At 44.6% G+C, this 22,227-nt stretch overlaps 1 protein-coding gene across 8 annotated transcripts in view; it reads right to left on the bottom strand.

Annotated features, from left to right (window-relative positions):
- Positions 1-22,227, bottom strand: part of Ablim1 (actin binding LIM protein 1) — a 287,337-nt gene that overhangs the window by 203,183 nt on the left and 61,927 nt on the right. The window contains exon 1 of one of the 8 annotated variants that reach the window (XM_085833840.1): positions 19,905-19,984. The exons of 3 other annotated variants lie outside the window; for them this stretch is intronic. In XM_085833840.1, coding sequence (XP_085689966.1) covers position 19,905 — 1 coding nt within the window. In that variant the 5' untranslated portion in view covers positions 19,906-19,984. Of the gene's footprint in view, positions 1-7,532; positions 7,910-19,904; positions 19,985-22,227 lie in introns of those variants that run through there. 4 more of the 8 variants (XM_029472702.2, XM_085833831.1, XM_085833832.1 and 1 more) reach the window with 4 other exon arrangements.

Raw genomic sequence — 22,227 nt, 5'->3', positions numbered from 1 at the left:
TGGCACTACTATGAATAAATATGCTATGAATAATATTATTGCACATTTTCTTAGTGGACACCAGTGCTATAGATCATATATACACATATATGTACATATGCATATACATTTCCTTTTGATAGTACTGATAGATACTCTTTTGAGTCATTAGTTTGGTGAATATGCCTGCTAGCAATGTAAAGTCTCAGCTGCTCCATAGAGTTTCTGGTACCTAACACTGCTGCTCCTTCTCATTGTAGCCACTCTGATGGATGCACAGCCACAGGACACAAAGGACGTTGAGGGAAACTGACAGTCAGACTTTTCACGTGCTACTTGGCCATTTGGACACTCCCTTGTGGATGTGTGTGCCATGGTTGTGGATGTGTGCCCTGTGGTCATGGTTGTGTGAGCCATGGTCATGGTGGCATGTAGTTGTGGTTGTGGATGTGTGCTGTTCTTGTAGATGTGTGTGCTGTGCTTGTGGATGTGTGTGCTGTGGTTGTGTGTGCTGTGGTTGTGAATGTCTACATGGATGAAAGAATGGCTGTCATCTCACTCCTGAGCCCCAGCACCTCACTCAGGGACCGGCCTAGACTGGAACCTAGTAAGCAGGTGAAATAAATGCCACAAAATGGTTTAGATCTTTAAACACCTTTTCCCATGTGTATTTTGACACTGTTACCAGGAAGGGTGTCAAACAATGGAGGGAGGGAGCAAGAGAAGGGAGGGAAGAGAGAGGGAGAGAGACAGAGAAACAGAAGTTCCCTAGATGGATGAATGGATGGATAGATAGGTAGGTAGGTGGATGGATGGATGGACAGATAGATGGGTAGATGGATGTATAGATCGATGCAGAGAGGGAGCATATAGACTTGAAAAATAAGAACTGAGAAACATTAAGCTTTGATAAAGCTTTAATAGAACTGGGACTCTCCATAGCATTCTTCTGCCTCAACTTCCCCAAAATGTACTCTGGATTCTTCTGTATCTGGATTCACTGCACAGGAACCTGGAAACCTACAACCTACCAGTTCCAAGCAGACCATAACTGACTCAACAGGTGTCAGAGATTCTTAGCTAAAACAAAGCAACAAACCCCCCTCCTCCACCCCCCTCCCCCACCCCATTTCATAGCACCATTTCCGTGCTTCAGTCTTTCTTCAACAGTGACAAGAAACATGGGATGCCCGTAATTCAAAATCTGTATGAGGGGCAAATGAGGCTCAAACATACTGACTTGAAGTCTGCATATTGTTTCCTAATTAATAGAGAAAAGGCATCCCTGGTAATCCTCTTAGTTCCTTTATATGAATGTAGGTCACATCGGCTAGATAAAAACTTAAAAGTGGCATAAAACCAAATCACATTAATTAGGTGTCTCCTTAATGTCTCTCTAATTCCTCTTTCTCATTCTGCTGCTAAGCAGGAGCATTAGCATTCCTGGCAAGCCTGTTTTAAAACTGGCCTTGAGAGTACATGCCCTGTGTAGCTTAGTTCTCATCCTGACTAAAGTATACTAGGATGATGGAAACTTTATCTGATGAATGACCAATATGAAAATATTTTTTCTGCACTCATTTCTAAAACACATCTTGTTAAATGAAACAAATCTCCATTGCATTAAAAACTGTATTTTCTATTTCAAAATATGTCTCCTGGCTTCCTTGTCCTGATTTCTTTCAATAGTCTAGACCAGTGGTCTGCAAAGCAATGCTTCCTGCCTTATAAATAGTTTTATTGAAACACACTGACATCTGTTTGTGTGCCACCTACAGCTGCTTTTTTTGCTAGACTCCCAGTTACATAGTGGTACCAGCAATCATTTGCCTCACAAAGGCCAAAATATTTACCATCCTGTTCTTTACAAAGTTCACGGTAGGCTACTCATACAAGAGTTCAGATCTTGTATTTCTTAACACGTGATCCATGTAATCCTGGTTATTGGTCTCACCTGTACAGAACTGAGTTTATTAGAAAGGTCCCTGAGAGTTAAAATTGAGAGTTGAAGAGGGGTCCCTGACACCCCTTTTGAATCAGGCTAACTGGGCATAAGACTTATTTCATCGAGTCTCAGTTTCAAGGAAACCCTGATATCCATCCAATAAAGCAGGTCTGATAGTGCACACTCACAATCCCAGTGGATGTGCAGTGCACACTTGCAATCCCAGTGCATGTGGGGTGGAGGGAGCAGATCACGAAGTTAAAAGTTATCCTGGTTTGAAAGCATCCTGTGCCACATAAAACCCTGCCTCTGATAAATAAGATGTATAAGTGACTGTGTATTGATTTTATTCTCTCCCTGATGAGCCATGAGGAATGTTAGGGCCTTACTTTTATACTCAACAACTTATACGTAAATGCAAAATCCAGAAGCAGCACTCAAAGTTTTTTAAACCACATTTCATACATCAAAAGAGACCATTGTAGGGGCTGGAGAGATGGCTCAGCAGTTAAGAGCACTGACTGCTCTTCCAGAGGTCTTGAGTTCAATTCCCATCAACCACACGGTGACTCACAACCATCTGTAATGAGATCCGAAGCCCTCTTCTGGTGTGTCTGAAGACAGCTGCAGTGTACTCATATACAAAAAAAAAAATATTAGAAACTGTCAAATTTGAAAATCAGCTTTCCAATCCTATTTGACTTTTCTTCACTCTCTAGTTTTGTTCTGTGCCGTGGGATACGAGAGAAGACGCTGGCAATCAGTGAACTCACTGGGCCCAGATTCCGCCTCCTGGAGTACGGGACTAGGCAACGGTGAGCCGTGCAGAGGCAGGGTGGGCTCAACCTTCTCAACTGTGTTTATGTAATTGCTCACTGCACACAACTGGTCTTTCAGCAGTCCAGGACAGCAACAGTCCTCAGGCCAACTTTGTGTGGATTCCAACTGAATGATGTTTGGGCTTTTTTTCTTTTTCACTAATTATTTTTTTTTTAATATTCCTCTGTCTCTGTGTGTGTGTGTACATGCTACAGCATATATGTGCAGGTCATATATGTGAAGAAGTTGGTTCTTTCCTTCTGCAAAGTGGGTTCTGGGGTCAAACTCAGGTCTTCAGACTTGGTGGTAAGCCCCTTTACCCACTGAGGCATCTTGCTGGCCCCAGGTTCTTGAAGTTCTTTTTTGTTTTTAAAGGGGCATTTGGTAAAAACAGAAAAAACAGACGGGAAAAGCAGTCTGTCGTAGAAGCAGCAGTAGTAACAGCGCCTTAGACCGGGTGAGACATGGAATCTCAGAATCTGGATCTTCACAGGAAAGGTGTGCGCACTCCCTCTCCCTTCCATGGCTCGGGTGGTGAGTAGTTGGGCATTTTAGTACATTATCAACTCATTCAACCTTGAAGAATAAGGACAAAGCACACAGCCTCATAAGAAGCGCCACTCCTGCCAGGCGCTCACCTTTAATCCCAGCACAGGAGGCAGAGGCCAACCTGGTCTGCAACCTGGTGTCCCAGCTTATAGAAGCTGCTATTTGATTTGAAAATGTAAAACTATGCATGGCTGTGGTGACATAAAACATAAATAAAGCCGGGCGGGGGCCGCAGTTACCCCTTGGGTTTGGATGTCTGTCAAGGGCAGCTTTAGCCTCTCACACATTATGTTTTTACAATCCAAGTCTTTCCTTGTACAGTTCATATTAAACAAATAATACCTGGAAGTAGAAACAATCCAAACTAGAATCTATGAAAATAAAAATAGACCCCCTAAAAGTAGAAATAACCCAAACCAGGCAGGATTCCAAAGGATTAGCCAACAATATTATTAATTGGAAGGAATGTCCAGCTAGAACTGTAATTTCGAACTGTGCAACCTGTTCATTATCCCGGGTGGGGCGTGAGTTTTATAGATGTTCTCATTTAACGTTCACACTCCTATAAAACAGGTAGTTGTGTTACCCCTACTTTACAGATATAGGAATTTTGATTTGCAGGAATTAAAAGCTCAGGCTGGGTGTGGTACCGCATGGCTGTATTCCCAACCCTTGGGAAGTGGAAGGAGGAAGAGAATTTGAAGTTCAAGGTTATCCTCAGTGACTTAGGAGGTTCAGGGTTAACCTGGGCTACATGGGACAGCCTTCAACCCTGTACTGGTTAGGTTTTTTTTTTTTTTTTTTTTTTTTTTTTTTTTTGTAGACTTGATCCAAATCATCTGGGATGAGGGAACCTCAGCTGAGAAAATGCCAGCACAGACTGGCCCATGGTGCACTCTCTTGATTGATAATTGATCGGCAGAGGGCCCAGCTCATGAGGGTGGAGGGGGAGGGCAGTGCCACTCCTGGGCAGGTAGTCCAAAATGGTATAAGGAGGCTGAGCAAGCCATAGGGAGCAAGCCAGTAAAGCAGCACTTGTCCGTAGCCCACATCATCTCCTGCCTCCTACATGTTGTAGATGATGGCATGCCCTTCAAGCCTCTGTGTCAATCCTTCTGTCCTTCCCCCCACCAGGGGATAACTGCCTCCTGTTGGATGACTGCCAGGCACAACTTTGGCACATAACTGGGTCTTCTGAGATCATAAAGACAGAGAGTCACCTTTCTGAATGATACCCGGCACACCACCTGCCACCCATGGAGAGGCACTTGGTGAGTTAAATGCCACAGACAGAATGCTCATAAACAATCAAGGGAGGACTAGATGACACATGGGGGAGAAGCCAGTGTTGATGCTACCATGTAGAGACCATCATGGTGAAAGTAACTCGAAAGTTAAAAACAATAAACTCACAGGTGAAGCCAAGAACCTTGAAAGGGAGAGACCTGCGTGAATTAATAGTGTACTTGCGCAGTCACGTAGGCAGCATAATCTTTTATATGAAAACAGAGGCAGACCCCTTAAGTCACTTTCAAATAGTCAATAAAGAGGTGCTTGTCACTCCGCTACCATGCTGACCAAGACCATGCGTCCCACAACTCCTAGAAGATTGCTTCTATCAAGTCAGCATGCAGTCCCTGAACAGCACTGCAAGAAAAGGAAATGCTAGGCTCATACTGTCCATCAGATTTGAGGCAGCTCGGTGTCCTCAATAAGCCAGAGAAGAGAGTGGCTGTCACGGTTGGGGAGGTGAGACTTGAGGAGAAGTTCTCAACGCCCTGCCATTGCTGTTTTCTGCGTCCTGGGAGCTCTACGCTCCTGGCTGCTATTGGTCCTCACTCCACATGCACGTTCCTGGCAATGTCACGCTCTGATTGGCCCACGTTCATGGACGTTGGAAGAGCTCATTTGCAGAAGGAGCTGCGAATGCCTCTTTAAGCGCGAGAACCCATCATCTAACCAATCTCTGTCTTCTCCCAGGAAACCCAAGAGGCATACAGACGCTCTCCCCGCTTTGTGGGAATGAGTGACATAGCGGGAAGGCTTGTTAGACACAGTCTTCTGATGATTATCCTAGCTTTCACGGCCGCCTTTAAAGTGTGTATGCAAATGACGGAGACCTAGGTGTCAGCAGTCATATTTAAATATAAAATAGAGGGCTGCATATCTCAGATGCCTAAATTACTATTAATCATATGCAAATGCTAGCTCATGCATTTCTTTTATATCTGAGGAGAACAAATGACTGCATCAAAATCTTGCCTCTACCTAGGAGAAGGGAGGGGGGAATCTACTCTAGAAGGGAAGGGGATGGATAACCAGGTTTGTTTGAAAACATCCAGGAACCAACTAATGAGACTAGAAATGATGTTTAATTACGGTCAGATTCCTGTTCATTCAATGTATCCCTTTATAAAAATACCAACTTCAGCAAAAAATATATTGCTATGGCCAGGTATAGTAATACATGCTGTGGTCCCAGCACTCAGGAGGCAGATGCAGCCGACAGCCAAGAGTTCAAGGCCAGTGTGGGCTACAAAGGGAATTTAAGGCAAGCCTGGACAGGTTAGAAAGACTCAAAACAATAGCAAATGTATTGCCAATGCGCCCTGAATCGAGCACTATATATATATTTTTTTTTTAATACAGAGCACTGAGACCCTTTCTTGTTCCAAACATGAAGTGTGTCTGATTTTGTCTTGAAAGAATTTGCCAAATTCCAATCTAATTATGACTGAGATTCAAGTTAGCTGAGTGAGTTCTAGAGATACTTTCTTCAGATTCCAGCTGGCAGCAAGCGGGGACGCCAGAAACCTTCAAAATATGCCATGGAACAGAAAGGGAGTCAATTAAAGCTAAGGGAAAAAAAAGATTTTCTTTCCGGGTTTAGCCTCTAGAAATAGCACCCACTTACAGCTTATTCTACTGGCTTAGAATCTCTTAATCTCTTCTGTCATGTAAGATTTTTTCTGTAATTTACCCTAATGTTCCTGGAAAACAAGATGAAAATCCATTCTTTGTGTAGTACAAGCAATTAAAAAAAAGACCTTGAACCTACTTCAAAATAACATATCTGCATTATCATATCTTATATATCATATCATGAATGTGTTCAAATAGATGTATAAAGACCCTGAGACACTGTAATTTTATCGCTATGACCTCTTTCAGTTAGGAAAATCATAAAATTGTAGTTTTATTTTAAACCAGAAAACACACATTAATACATCTTAATGATTATGCCATATATAGTATTTTTATTAACTTTTCGTTTCAGCCTTCAAGGAGGTCAAGAAGGTCCCTAAGAATCTTCTGTAAAAATCCTGTCATCCTATCCTTCAGTGTCAGTGGGGCAGGGGAGGGAAACACTGAGACTGACTCTGGCTTACCGCCCCACCCACCTAGAGCTACTGTCAACTTTAAAACTTACTATTGCTTTGTTTGTCAACATTTATCTTCCGGTTACTGTCTAAGGTAGATCAATAGTCAAAGCAGGATCATATTTCCAGGTTGTTAAGGCCCGAGCTCTGAGAATTACTTTTACTGGAAAAAGTTGCAAGCAGGAGAAGACCCACGAATTATTCATCATCTACCGCGTGCCAGCCCTGAATACCGTCATGCCTCCTGACAAGTGCCCTCATGTGAAGCAGACCAGGTGCCCCAGTCCTCCAAGTGCCTGGGACGATGACAAAGCTGAGCCAGGCGGAGCTGATCTGAGGTGCTGCGACTCAGAGAGCCAGCATTGAAGGGGAAGGCACAGAGCCCATCTGCCTTCTGCGGCATCCCTTACTTACGGCCTGCTCTCCAGAAACCAAGGTAACCCAGCCCCACTGAGGAAGGAAGTCTCCCCTAAAACAAGACTGCAGAGAAAATATCCCTGGGACAGCATCCAAACGGAAACAAAACTCTCAGAAACACAATCACAAGTGTTTGGCCACCGTCACTGAGGATGCCCTTAAAGTACCCAACGGGTTGGCCTGCCCACCTGCTATGCTTCTGCACAAAACAGCCCTGGCCAGTCTAACACCCCGGTTTATTACTATCTACAGATATGCTGACATGTGGGGCAGGTACTTTATGTAAGTATGTGTTTCTGGAATACATAGATTTCTATGTTAACATAAAAAAAAAATAAGCATACCATGGCTTTACTGACAGAAAGAGCCTTCTGTCCCTCCTTCTCACTAAAGACAGTCCCCCGCTAGACACAGACGCCAAGTTCACAAAATGACACTCAAACCTTTGCAGTCTTCAGAGATGTGGCGAGGGTCCACTACCGCTGTCATTTCTGGCTTTAACCTGTCCCAGCCTCTGGCCTTGCTTCCCTTGGCACGCAGAAGGAAGGACTGAGTCCACTCCTCAGAAGCTAGGCTGGGCCTGGCTCTCTTCCCAGGAGTTTGTGGGCTGAGTTAAGTCAGGGAGGGGTGTGTACCGTGGGTGTGCTGCTGGCCCAGGAAGAACGGTGAGTTTCCTGTGTGGTTCTAGCACCTATGGAGCTCTCCTCCCAGAGTTCCCACAGCCCAAAGGACCGCTTGTAAAGAGCCTCCCAGATCCCTGACACCACAGCTTCCGAAGACGGCTGGCCATCACTGGGAAAGGCACAGAGAAAGCATGCCAAGAATGTCCCTAGGATTGGGCTCAATGTGCACAATCCAGAATCCAGATTTTTAGTCACTGTCATTTCACAATAGCTCTGAGAGGAGACGTGGAGAGAGAAGGACGATATCCTCCCAACTCTCCACGCCACTTTCCCCACCTTTCCCTAAATGAAGGGTTTTTATTGCAATTATTTTTACTACTAGGATAAGAAAGACACTATACAACTGTAGGGACTTTTTTTTTTTCATTATCAGCTGCTCATCTTGGCTCTGGGAACTGTTCTCTGATAAAGCACTGGGATGGATAGGCTTTGAACCATTTTCTCTCAGGTGCATGCTGGCGAAAGCAGTGACTTTATGTGGAAAGGCATCCCCCCCCCACCCTGCCACGCCCTTAGCCTGAGACTGACTTTGATAACCCAGTTACTTCTGAACACCTGGGTGTTTTGCATATTGGATAAGTTATGGAGATTTAACATGGGAAAGGACACTTAAGGCAAATGCCCTCAGCATCAGATACATGGATGGCCTAGGAGAGAGAAGGAGTTGGATCGGGAGGGAAGGTACTGAATTCCTCCAACAGGAAATCAACCACCAGCACCCATTCTGAAATGGTAATTTAATGTAAAGTCCAGCATTCACTCACTGGAGAAAAATGATTTAATTGAAACACATTAGTTAATAACACGTTTGATCAACTCAAGATCCCAGTTGTCCCTCTTCCTGCCTATAGGTTTGTTCTGCGGTGGCTCTGGCAGCTCACCACACTCACAAGTCCTCCATTTACCTTCCCTAGTGCAGGGCTACTGCCTGGGACTCAGGACCTCTGATGATAATGTTCTCCTGGCCTGGCAAGGTACCAGGCGCCAGACGCAGGGCCGTAACTAAATCCCTCACTGATAAAATGTTTGGCATCTGCAAAGCCGTCAGCTGTCAGCTGGTTCCAGAAGGCCACTCACACTGATGGAAATCTGATTGTACCTGCTGCTTGGCAGTCTTGTGACAGTGATTTCCCTATTTCAGCCCTAATGCTTTATTTTGTTATTGACAGTGTCTTGAGACTTTTACCATCTGAACACCAACCACACAAGTCTATTGCAGTTCCAGTCTTTAATCTTGGTGGCCTTCAATTAAAACTTAAAGGAAGCTAGTCTCTTAAACTTAAATTGCTATTCCTAGATAATTTTAAATGGAGAGACAAGAGAGGGTGTGGGCAGGGAGCTATAACTCAGAGAAGTGCTTGGCTCACAAGCATGAGGACTGAGTCCCACCCTCAGAACCCATGTAGAAAGCTGGTGTAGTGGATGCTTGTAACTCCAGTGATGGTAAGACGGGAAGGGAGACAAGAGCATCCCTGGTACTCCTCATAGAGCAAGCCTAGCCCACTCGGTTCCAGGTCAACGAGAGACTCTGCCTCATACAAAACAGTGGAAAGTGCACATAAACTTGTCTTTGACTTCCACTTGTTGCATACATGCACACATGCACACATACACATATGCACACATACACACAGAGAATGTGGGAGGGAGGAAGGGAAGGAAGGCTAGTGTGCCTCATCTGCTTTCTGGGGCTAAAATAGTTCTGGCTAAAAGTATGGCTCCCTGCCCCTCATAGACTGGACAACTGAGAACAGAGAACATTTAGTGCTGAGACTATTACCACGGAGAAAGCAATCCCCCTGGTTAGCCTCCTCCGCATACGACCTCTGCTTAACCAGACAATTTTCTTGGCAATTTATTAGAATCAAACAAACTGTTAAAACACACAACTGCTTTGGAGTTAAATGGCTGTGGTACGTTACAAACTTAGGGACCTGGGTGTCCCTGACCTGACAGAACCAGGTCACCTTTCAGGTTAGGACAAGGTGCTTCCCAAACCCTGTTCCTGAGAAAGTGATTGTCACACGGCAAATAAACACACTACAGTGCTTTCAATGGCGTGCCCACCTGTCTTTGAGAAATACTTGAGTAAATGTCGTTGAACAGGCTTCTCAGCCAGGTTTAATATTAATATACCCATGTGGCATCTAGCTAAGAGATGAATAAGATAAGACGCATTTCATAAATTTATTTGACCCGAGTAGCTCTGAGCCTTGTGTAATTATTAACCACAGTTTTGAACGTGATATTAAAAAAAAAAATCGGCAGGGATCTGAGAGAAACTTTACACTGTAGTTAGTTTGAAAGGTGAGAAGTCCTGCAAGCGCCAAAGAATTTAGGGACTTGCCCAAGGCAGCCCAGAAAGTATGAAGACAATTTCTCTCTTCGGGTGAAGCTGGGTTTTGCCATTTGCTCTGATGGGCCCGAGTGGCTCTGGGTACAGTAAGGTGTGGCCTGTGGCACTGTAATATTACCCTGGGAATCACACACCACAAACAGCACACCTGACAACAGATCACGTTCTCAGCAGACCTGGCTGAGAATGGCTTTGCAATTACAGAGCAGAAGAGGAAGCCAAGCCAGGATGTAATTTAGGATGAGCTGTGAGTGAGATGCAGCAGATCCCAGTAATGAATCACCCGCAGGGTCCCTCACCTCATCTCTCAGACTAAGCACGAGAGACAGAAGCCTGAAGCAAATTGAGTTTTATAAGAAGAATGGCTCTGCTATGGAAGACAAAAGCTAAATTTATTAAAAGGTCACATTCAATAAGGAAGAATTGGATTCTTAGACCTTCTAGACCCTCGTCTAGAAAGATGGGAGAAAAAAATGAACCTGTGTTCTAATGATGTCCTGCCCTAAGCCCTCGCGACCAGCCTCAGCTGGAGCTCAGCTGTGAGGACTAAAGAGATGGGTTTAGAGAGTTAAAAGGACCATGCAGTTTACCCCACGCCTCAACAGGGAGCTGAAACCAGAAGAGTCTGTGGCACCACCTGTCTCTCCAGTACTGGACCTGTGTCTGTCCACCACGGTTCTGAGGCTGGACCATACGTTTTATGGACTTTACTAAGATGTCAGCTCCTATTGTATATTCTCTACGTATCTCGGCTTCACAAACCGTAAATTGAATTGTGTCAGTTTTATTCTGAAATTACATTTGCTGAGGGCTTATAGAAAGATATTTGCCCCCACTCTCTCCTACCCTATCTCCTTTATTCCCTTCCTCCGTTCAGTTGAGGACAGAACGCAGAGCCTTGTTCACGCTCCCCTCGTGTTCCATTCTGTCTGCACCCTGCACTCCAGCCCATGCTCCGAAGCAGGAACCATCATTGCCTCCACTGTAGAGCCGAGGCAAGAAGCTAAAGAATTGCCCAATGTCATACCAAACAAGACTGGAACTTGGGTCTGTAGGGCTTGAACACTGCCATAGTGAGATGTGAGAATCGACGTCACACCCACATCTCGAGCTTCTCTATAGCCACACCCACATCTCAAGCTTCTTTATAGCCACGCCCACATCTCAAACTTTTCTATAAAGTTCTGCTGTCAGAACAAGTGCAGACAACAAATCTCTGTCAGTGCCCACGAATGCAACTGCGTGGATTTTATGTACAGAGACTACCCACAGAATACGCTTGGCAGTGGTCACGTGACGTGCTTGCCCCACGCCCCGCCCCTATATTTCTCTAGCACTGGGTTTTCCACGTCTTGGAAAACCTGGCTCCTCCCCTTTGCAACAGTATCTTTTTGCCGTGGTAGAGAGAAATAAAAGCGTTCTGTTTTTCTTGTAAAAAGAAATGGACATTTCTCTTTAGTGTCGTCTGTCATAAAAAAGACGAAGAAGCACTGCAGTCCCAGAGCATGGGAAGGTTATAAGGAAAAAGAATGCATTACTGCCCCATGGTGAGCTCTCACTTGTTGAGTAAATCAGCATGACTCGCTTACAGTGTGTGTTTTTATAACTTGTACATAAGTTTCATTTTCATTTGCCTCATGAGTTACACATGACGACAGCAATGGCAAAATACTCCGGTTGAGGCTCCTCCCTGGGGAATGCAGGGATGCTCCTGGCGTTGTGCCCAGCGCGCTGCGTGGCGGTTTACAGTTGCTCTGCTACTGACAGGTAGGGAACAGAATAAAAATACCCCGAAAAACATGCCTGCCGTGGAAAAGCTACCACAGCACCCTATTTTTCCATGCCTTTCCCGCAGCTTCAGTCACTACATTTCCAGAACCTTCTCTGTGAAAGTTGTGCTCAGAGTAAATAAGAAGAAAAGGTGTTCTGTGTTACAATAAAATAGAATGTTTTCCCCGAGCCAGAAACTCCAGAGCAACTCACCAGGATATGTTTGGGGACCTAAAGTTTAATATTCTGCATTTCCCTGTCTGACAACTCACTGTTACATCCAGTCTCTAGTGAGAGACTTTTACTTAGGGTTTCACGCACACTAATTACCAAATGTTTCCACTCTGCTCCTTCCAATGATCTTCCACATCCCCCCAAAAGCAAAAAGACTTTAAAAAAAAAGTTAACCCCCCCAAACCCACAAACCAAACAACAACAAAAGCCTGCTATTAATATTAAGCCTTTCAAAAAAGCCCAAACTGAAGTAGCCTTGTGGAGGTTTTCAGGGAACCTAATAACCATGACCCACAAGAACAAAATTATATTTAGTACTATTTGCAAACCATAGTCACATGATACCCTGCTTTATGCCCTCGAGCACAAAGCTAGGCTGGAGGGAGCCAGAGGGAGGCTTTCTACTGCTAAAGCCAAGGGCTTGATAGATAAGCTCCTGAGACGCCATCCGGAACACTGCAGGTCTAGACTTCACCCAGCATCTGCCTGAGAAATGTCAGCTCTCCTGAGTTATCTTTTGGGCCTCCAGGCAAGTCTTCATTTGAAGAAAGGGCTCATAAACACACAACAAATCACGTCCACCTCGTCCAATCCATCTGTTTTACAAAAAAGGGAAAATGATCGCCAATGAGAATGGAGCCAGGTTCCGCAGTGCTGGATCAAATCAAGGTTTCCCAAGCCCCAGGCTCTGAGCACCATTCACCAATGTCTGAGCTCTTCCCAAATTACCAGGTGCAAAACCTCTAGCTGGCGCATCCTCTATCCCATCACGCACTGCAGCAGCATCCACCAATGTCTGAGCTCTTCCCAAATTACCAGGTGCAAAACCTCTAGCTGGCGCATCTTCTATCCCATCACGCACTGCAGCAGCATCCACCAATGTCTGAGCTCTTCCCAAATTACCAGGTGCAAAACCAGCTGGCGCATCTTCTATCCCATCATGCACTGCAGCAGCACCTACCAATGTACAACCTGGTTTCAAATTACCAGGTAAAAGCCTCTGGCAGACATGCCTTCCATCCTACCCATCATGCACTGCAGCTCGGGGTATGCACGACAGAGATGGTTGTTACTATTATTAGCATCGTACATTTTTTTTTAAGTACTAGACAAAGAGGCTAGAGATAGAGTTAGCTAGAGCCATGATGACTCCGCACAAGAAATGTTCTACAGTTTAATGAAAATCACCACAGCAAATCATATTCGGTTGATAAAAGTTGAATGTACACTTAGGACTGAAGCAGGTGAAAGGCTGTGGGTTCGCCCAAGGATCTGTCTGCTTTCTGTAACTGGTACTTTTATAGGCCTCTTTCTTAAAGTTTTGTTATGTAGTCAACCACAGCTGAATGGCCTGTGTGAGGTCCAGCCTCAAGTGCCACGCAGAGAATGTCCCCAATTATTTACTTTCTCCTGTTGGTCTGCTAGACTGTCTTTGGGCAGACCTGGGGGGGGGTGTTTGATTGTTGATTGATGTGAGAGGTCCAGCCCACTGTGGGTGGTACCATCCCTAGGCAACTGGTTCTGAATCGTATAAACCCACCCACTGGTCATCCATCAGCATCCTCGAGGGATTCCGTTGTACTTGGCTGTGAGGTCATTCTCTATACAAAAGTTACTCTGTGTGAAGGCATTGAGTTCCTGCCTTGACTTCCCTCAGTGAGGCTATGATCTGGAATTGTATGCTGAAATAAACCCTTCCCTATGAGCAGTTTCTGATACACAGTGATGTCCACAGCAACACCAGTCAGCATCCTTTTTTGCTTGGTATGGTTTTTATTTTCTCTCTCTCTCTCTCTCTCTCTCTCTCTCTCTCTCTCTCTCTCTCTCTCTCTGTCTGTCTGTCTGTCTATCTATCTATGTTGCTCTGCATAGCCTAGGCTCCCTGGAACTTGCTCTGTAGACCAGACTGGACTCATTTGCCTCCCAGGTGCTTGGATTAAAGGTATCTGGTGCCATGATTCTTTTAAAATATCGTTTAAGTACTACACAGAGAGGAGAGGGGCAGAAAAATAGCAAGAACCTGACCCATTTTAGAAGAAAAAAAAAAAGGAAAAATTTCTGGCCTTTAACTCAAATGGATGGAAAATAATCCCTTGTTCACAATTGCAGAGTGTAAAATCTGCACTGTAACAAGCTCTCTTGGGATCTCCTGAGCATCTCACAGCCTCTCTAGTAGCATCTAGAAGGCTTGACATTTGTTTAAGTCAAAGGGCTAAGACCTTGTTCTGTAGTCAGTGCCTGACCGAAAATGGATAGCCCTTCATGGCTATAACAAGAAAGCAGATGTTCCCCTTATGAGACAGAACGATCCTTCAAGAGGAATCTCCAGCAACTGACCCACTTACCCGTGAGAGCAGTGATTTAACAATAGCATCACTGTACTTGTGGCCCGTGGAGAGCTCTTGTTGAGCCCTTAAAACGCTCAGGGATTAACGAGAGTGCTTTCTATATGTTCTTACTAATATTTACATTCATCTTTAAGTTGTCATTACTATTCCTATTTTAAAGTTTTAAAATATAGTTCTACGTACGCATTCGTGTCTGTGTGTACATGTGTGGGAGTGCCATGCATGGAAGCCAGAGGCATTCGATTCCTCGGGGAGTTGAAATACAAACAGCACCCTGTAGATGCTGGGAACTGAACTTCAGTCCTCGCCAAGAGCAATATAGGCTCTTAATCATGGAGCTGTCTCTCCAGCTCCTGTACCCATTTTACAGATGAGACCATAAGGGGACTCGGGGGAGCTACATCTCTGCCAAGGCCACGTTGAATGGGAAAAGAGGTTTTTCTGAAGCTCTCTGCTGCTACAATTTAAGGCCATACACTTGACATCAAGGCAGATCTCTGTGAGGTGGGAGCAGTAGAGGCCCTATTGGGGTAAACAGGGCTGAGACAGAGACTGAGAATTATCAGTATAGAGACACTAGCCCAAGGTTTAAGTCAGAGCTAGGTCTCTTAGGATTTAGTGCGCGGTTTTTTTGTTTTTTGTTTTGTTTTTTTTTTTGAGACAGGGTTTCTCTGTATAGCCTTGGCTGTCCTGGAACTCACTCTGTAGACCAGGATGGCCTCGAACTCAGAAATCCGCCTGCCTCTGCCTCCCAAGTGCTGGGATTAAAGGCGTGCGCCCCCACTGCCCAGCGTTTTTTTTTTTGTTATTTCTTTGGTTGTTTGTTTCATTTTTGAAATTAGAGAGTTCTGCTGCTAGCCATGCCTGTGACCATGCAAGAACATCAAAGAGATAGAGAGGCCACACTGCAGAGGGAAGATGGGAGAACTTTTGCTCCAACAAACTAAGAGGTGTGGGATTGTGCTCTGGGAACTCAAGAGCCTGTTAGCATGTTGGCTTCCTTCTTCACCAAAATGCAGCCTTTTGCAGCCCTTGCTGCATGGACATTTCTTAGGACAGGTGTGTGTGTGTGTGTGTGTGTGTGTGTGTGTGTGTGTGTGTGTGTGTGTGTGTGTCAGAGACTGAGTCAGAGACATGAACAGCTACCTAAAAGTGCAGCGTGGAATGAAAAACTCCAGCCCGGCCGCTTGCAAGGCCTCAACTACCTCAGGGCAAACGCTGCCCTGTGTCACGGTGAACAGCTCTGATGAGCTGGCACTTAGTTTCACGAACAGCTGACCTGCCCAGCAGCAAAGTGAAGAGATAGAAGCTGCCATCAGCCAGCCCACTTAGCTCAGGGCAGCAGTCCACTGATGCCAGCAAGCAGAAGGGGGAAGACCCAGCTCAGCCCGAACCTGGCAGGAGGCTCCTCCGTATGTGGCGTGTGCAAACGGCTCCTGAGCAGGGATCGGGTGTTCTGTGTTTATAGGCATCTAAAACGATGAAACGATGTCTTCACGATACGATGAAGTCAGACCAAGAGAAGGCAAACGTGAGAGTGATGGTATTCTATTAAACAGAGAGCCTGCCCATCACTTGGTTTAATAAGCCAGCCGGGTAAAAAGCCTTAATTTTCAATTTCAATAATTATCCAGTCTTTAAATCATCAGCCTCTGGATTTAATTCTCAGCCCCCTTTCATATCAGTGTGAAATTCCATATTTCCCCTGGAGACCTTAAAAGATCATTCTGTAATTGGTACATGCTAAGTATTTTAAGGTAAGAATGCATTTGGGGCAGTACCTCCTTAAATATATTGCAGCATTCAGTTTAGAAATCTCTCTAGATTCAAACCAATATAATCGTAGAGGAGAACTGTAGCAGAAATGAAGAAAAACAAAAAAACGAATCCCCCAAGGGAACCCGCTCACTAACTTTCCTATTAATTTATGAGGATTGAAAAGATACCAGACACATAACTGGATGTGTTCTGATGGGGATTCAGAAGTCCAGAGACATAGTCTTGGTCTTCAAAGACTGGCAGCCACTCGGATGGCAGAGGCATGGAGCACAGCCCTTCACGTTTTCAGAGAAAAATGCCGAAGACAACACACACACACACACACACACACACACACACACACACGTTCCTTGTATATCTATTCTAGACTGATCAAACCTGCGGTCAGAACAAGGAATTGTCAGGTATGCATCAATTCTAGTAACTTCTCATGTAGCCTTTCTGAAAATGTTACTGAGAATCGACTCAAACACGAAGGAAATTGATCCCCAGCTAATGATACCAAGGAAACGTGTGTGTGTGTGTGTGTGTGTGTGTGTGTGTATGTGTGTGGTGTGTGTGTGTATGTGTGTGTGTGTGTATGTGTGGTGTGTGTGTATGTGTGTGTGTATGTGTGTGTGTGTATGTGTGTGTGTGGTGTGTGTGTGTGTGTGTGTGGTGTATGTGTGTGTGTGTGGTGTGTGTGTGTGTGTGTGTGTGATGTGTATGGGTGTGTATGTGTGGTGTGTGTATGAGTGTGTGTGTGTGTGTGGTGTGTGTATGCGTGTGTAAATGTGTGGTGTGTGTATGTGTGTGTGTGTGTATATGTGTGTGGTGTGTATGTATGTGGTGTGTGTGTGAGTGTGCATGTGTGTGTGTGAGTGTGCATGTGTGTGTGTGGTGTGTGTGTATGTGTGTGTGTATGTGTGTGGTGTGTGTGTGGTTTATGTGTGTGTGTGTGGTGTGTGTGTTTGTGAGTGGTGTGTGTGTATGTGTGTGGTGTGTGGTGTATGTGTGTGTGTGTGTTTGTGTATGTATGTGTGTGTATGTGTGGGGTGTGTGTGTATGTGTGTGTGGTGTGTGTGTGTGTGTGTGTGTGTGCATGTGTGAAGTGCGGGAAGGTATTGTAGAGATGGCTCCATGGTTAAGAAGGATTGCTGGTTTCCAGAGGACCCGAGTCAGGTCTAACTGCTGCCTCACGTCCTCTTCCAGAGGCTGTAAGCACTGGGCTCACACACACACACATCCAGAGGACACACAGCATTTTTTTTTTAAATAATAAAAATATAAACCAGTTTGTTAAACCTGGAAGGAGGAGAACTGCACAGTGATAAGTAGGCAGCAGATCTAGATATTGGTGAATCCAAGGCAGAAGACATCAGAGGGCTCCAGGAAACCGTCCAGGCAAGAGGGTTTTATCCAGCAACTGATCATTAAGTCATTATCAAAATAATGACTTGAAATTTCATGAAAACTAAAAATCTCTACAAGGAAAGGATTACTTGCATTAAGATAAAGTAGCGCAGCTCTGAGAAGAGCTGAGAGAACCGTACCTTTGACCGTGACTTGAATGCTTGCATGGGTCCCAAAGCTTTGGGGATCCAACAGCTCTTTTACACGGGTCAAATAACCTGCATATCAGATATTTACGTTATGATTTATAACAGTGGCAAAATTACAGTTATGAAGTAGCAATGAAAATAATTTTATGGTTGGGGGGGGGGGTCCACCACAGCATGAGGAACTCTCTTCAGGGGTCACAGCACTGGAAAGATGGAGAAACACTGCTTCAGACCCAGGCAGATTTAGTTCACAGAGCAGTGTCTCCTCAGGCTGGGGCAGTGACTCAGTTAGTGAGAGTTTGCAGCTCAGGTCTGAGAACCTGAATTCAGAGCCCAGAACCTACATAAAAGGCCTGGTATCCTGGTGTGAGTTCCAGAAATGGGGAGAAGACAGAGAATCCCTGGGGCAAGCTCCAGATCCCGTGAGAGACCCTGTCTTTAAAAAAAGGGGGGGGGGAGGTAGAATAAGTGAGGAAGATACTCAATACCTCTGCATGTGCACCTACTCTACACACGGACACATACACACAAGTACACACACAGTATGCTCAGTCATAATGCTTGCTTCTGCTTTCAAGACTATAAACAGAATTTTAACGTTAGCAATGTTTTCTTCTGGTGCATTAGTCTGTTTCTGTTGATAAGACAAAATACCTAAGGCTGGGTCCTTTATTTTAAAGGGTGGTTCATTTCGCTCACAGCTTTGAGGGCTGCAAGTTCAAGCTTGAGTGAACCCAAGGCCATCTGTTCAGCCTCTGGTGAGGACTCTGTGGCAGATGGCAGGACAGGAAGCCAGAGAGTTCTGGGAGCCATGCCTTCCTGTTATGTAACCTACCTTCAAAAAGCAGGCTCTCGTTGTGCTGGCCTATAATTCACTATGTCAAAGTGGCTGGCCCCGGAACTCACAGAGATCCTCCTGCCTCTTACTCCTGAGTTCTGGGATTCAAGGTGTTCCCCCGTCATGTCTAGCATAACTCACCCTCAAAGGAACTAACAAATGTCCCATGAGGATTACATCACTCCCCTCAGTGATGGTTCCCAAGTGACATGTCTTGGAGCTAAATCCCACCGTCTGAAGCCTCCTCCTCAACATGGCCACTTGGGGAATGTACTTCCAGTGCCCAAGTCTTTGGGGAACACAATCAATCATACCAGTTAGGTTTAATCTCTACAAACTGACTTATAATAAACAAGGGACATGAAAGTTTACTATTTAAAATATATTAACTTTGATGGTTAAACAGTAGCATCCAGAGGCTGTAGAGATGGCTCTGGCAGTGAAACCATTGCTGTGTAATCATCAGGCCCAGAGGTCCATCCCCAGCCCTTAGTAAAACTCATGTGCCTGTGCCTGTAGTCTGGGCACTGGGAGGCAGGCCAGGACTCCTGCAGCCTGCTGCTCAGCCAGAGTAGTCAAGTCAGGGAGGCCCTAGGTGAATCTCAGAAAACAAGTAGGGAGAGCCATAGAGGAGCGCATCTCACAGGCACACACTGGCATTCATGCAGATGGTGTGAGCACACAATGGCATTCATGCACTTGGTGTGAGCACACAATGGCATTCACGCACACACACACATCCAAACACATAATATCTAAAATCTAAAATAATATATATATACTTGAGAGCAGTCAAAAGGTAAAATGATTGCATAGGGCAGTAAGGGTATCTAAGATAGTTTCCTCATTTTTAATAGGGGTTAAATATAGACAGACTAAAATAGGAGGCTAATATTCAGAATCAACAAAGTAATTCTATATTAATAATATAGTTAAAGCTACTAATACTCTAGCAGGAAGCTAATCTAAGAAACAGTATGGGAAAAATGGGAACCGAAACCTACTATTTAGAATTACAACATATCCCCCAGGAATAAAAAGTAAAGAACTACAAACAGCTGTGTCTGCTATCAAAGCAGCACACACAGGATCCTTAAGGGACAGAGATATGCTATGTGTGCATGAGTGTGAGAGTGTATGTGTGTGTGTGTTTCTACAGGGAGATCCCAGAGCCTCATGAGAATGAGGCATGTGCTCTACCACTGAGCTACATTTCCAACCCCATCCAAGGAACCCTTTTAAAGAGTTTGTTTTAATCACACTTACTTTATGGCATTCCCTAGGAGGCAGTCTCGTAGCAAACTCCCTGACCCTCTGGCTCTTACAATCTTTCTGTTCGTCTTCCGCAGTGACAACTGAGCTTTAGGTCCAATGTAACCTTTTTTAAAAAAAGCCAAAAGGGGGATGGGATATCTCAGTCATTCAAGTGCTTGCTGAATCAGCACGAGAACCTCAAGTCACGCTCTGGGGACACATAAAGGCCAGGTGTGTGGTGTGCACTTGTGATCTCAGCCTTAGAGAAGCAGAGACGGACTAGGCTGGCTTTGACCCGCCAGCTTAGGGAAAGCAATGAGCTCCAAGCAAAACTGAGAGAGGCTGTCTCAGAACTGATGGGGAGAGAAGTGACTGAAGAAGGCACCTGAGGTTAACATCTGACCTCCACACCCAAGTGCAAACACGAGCATGCACATCTGCACACACATCCACATGCACCCATACGCACAAAGAAGAAAACAGATGGAAAATGTATATCATCTGTCATGCATATTTTATAAAACCATATTAATCAAGGCAGCGTAATAGTAGCATAATGCAAACGAAATTGATCACGGAAACAACAGACAATCTAGAAACAGATCCATATGTATATATTATTAATGAATTTTCTAAAAATATACAAATGAGTAAAGGACATTCATACCAGGGGAAAAATTACAAAATGGACCATGAATCATAGATCTAAACACAACATATAAACTTATAAAGTTTTAGAAAAAACAAAAGGATTACTTCTGTTACCATCTGCTTGGGCCAAGATTCTTCAGATGGGATACTAAAATCACAACTGATGGACCACGGTTAGCTTCATTAAATTTAAGTACTTCAATTTTCTAAAAGCTACTGTTAAGAACATCACTGGGGGTTAGAGAGGTGGCTCAGAAGTTAAGAGCACTGGCTGTTCTTCCAGAGGACCCAGGTTCAATTCCTGGTACCCACACGATAGCTCACGATTGTCTGTAACTCTAGTTCCATGGAATTCAACACTTTCTTTTGGTCTTTAATGGCATCAGGCACATATGTGACACACAAACATATATGGAGGCAAACCACCCACATACATAATTAATTTAAAGATTATTTTAAAGTAACATAATTGCTAGGTGTGGCGGTATACTGCCTACCATTTCAGTCCTTGACAGGTAGAAGCAGAAGCTCATGAGTTCAAGGCCACCCTGAGCTGTAGAACAACTCAAAGCCAGTCTAAGCTACACAGGAAGAGCCTGCTTTGTAAGGCCACAAACTTGAGCCATAACTCAGGGGTGGGCTGCTTGGCTAGCACGTAGGCTGTGGGGCAGCTCTCCTGCACAGTGCACACAAAACCTCAAGCTGGAAGAAAATGTCTGCCAAACTAAACACAGACACAGAGCGTGTAACCCCCACACAGCCCCCAGAGGGAGATTCATAATTGACTGACTACTATACAACACACACGAAAACTTCTCAAAGAATTGGTTTTCAAGCCAATGTGAGGCGCAAATACAAATCACTGTAAACCATTATCATTACACCTCACAAAAATACCATCCGTGGGGAGCCCCAGCAAGAGAGGAAAGCAACCTAACTGTTAGCAAAAGTTTCACCAACCCTTCCAGCATTACACATTACCTAACATTCGACCTAGCAAACTGGATGTTTATCCAAGAGAAACGACACACATCCATAGATAACAGCTTTCAAATATGCTCACAGGGCTGAAGAGATGGCTCAGCGGTTCAGAGGGCTTGCTGATCTGGAGGGCACAAGTTCGGTTCCCAGCACCCATGTCAAGTGACTCAACTGCCTGTAAGTCCAGCTTCAGGGGTGGAAGGCATCTGTCCTCTTTGGGCACCTGCACACATGCACACATAGCCACGTTCACACACATGCACACACACAATTTTAAAATAATAACAAAAATAAATCTAAAATAAAAGTCTTAAGTTCCAGTCTGTTGGTGGGGCTGAAGAAATAGCTCAATAGCTAAGAGCATGCCAGAGAACTCAACTCTATTTCTAACACCCTCCTTGGTCGGGTGACTCACGACTGTCTGAAAGTATAGGTCCAGAGGGTCTAAAGCCCTCTTCTGGCTTCTGCAAGTACCTGTGCTCACATGCATAAACACACACACACACACACACACACACACACACACACACACAAATAAAATAAAAACAAAAATCTTAAAAACCTGCAAGATCAATATGAGTTGTTTATAATATTATCTTATTTGCTTTTGATAATAAAAAAAATCTTCAAACATCTACAAGGAAAAATATACTCTAAAAATTTAAACTCTTAAAAATGCATGCCCAGGTGTTTAGAATTGTAC

Source organism: Mus caroli, unplaced genomic scaffold (assembly GCF_978045245.1).
Source record: "Mus caroli unplaced genomic scaffold, Mus_caroli_1 scaffold_20, whole genome shotgun sequence".
In the NCBI taxonomy this organism is placed as follows: domain Eukaryota; kingdom Metazoa; phylum Chordata; class Mammalia; order Rodentia; family Muridae; genus Mus; species Mus caroli.
This window is presented reverse-complemented; position numbering and strand designations above follow the sequence as displayed.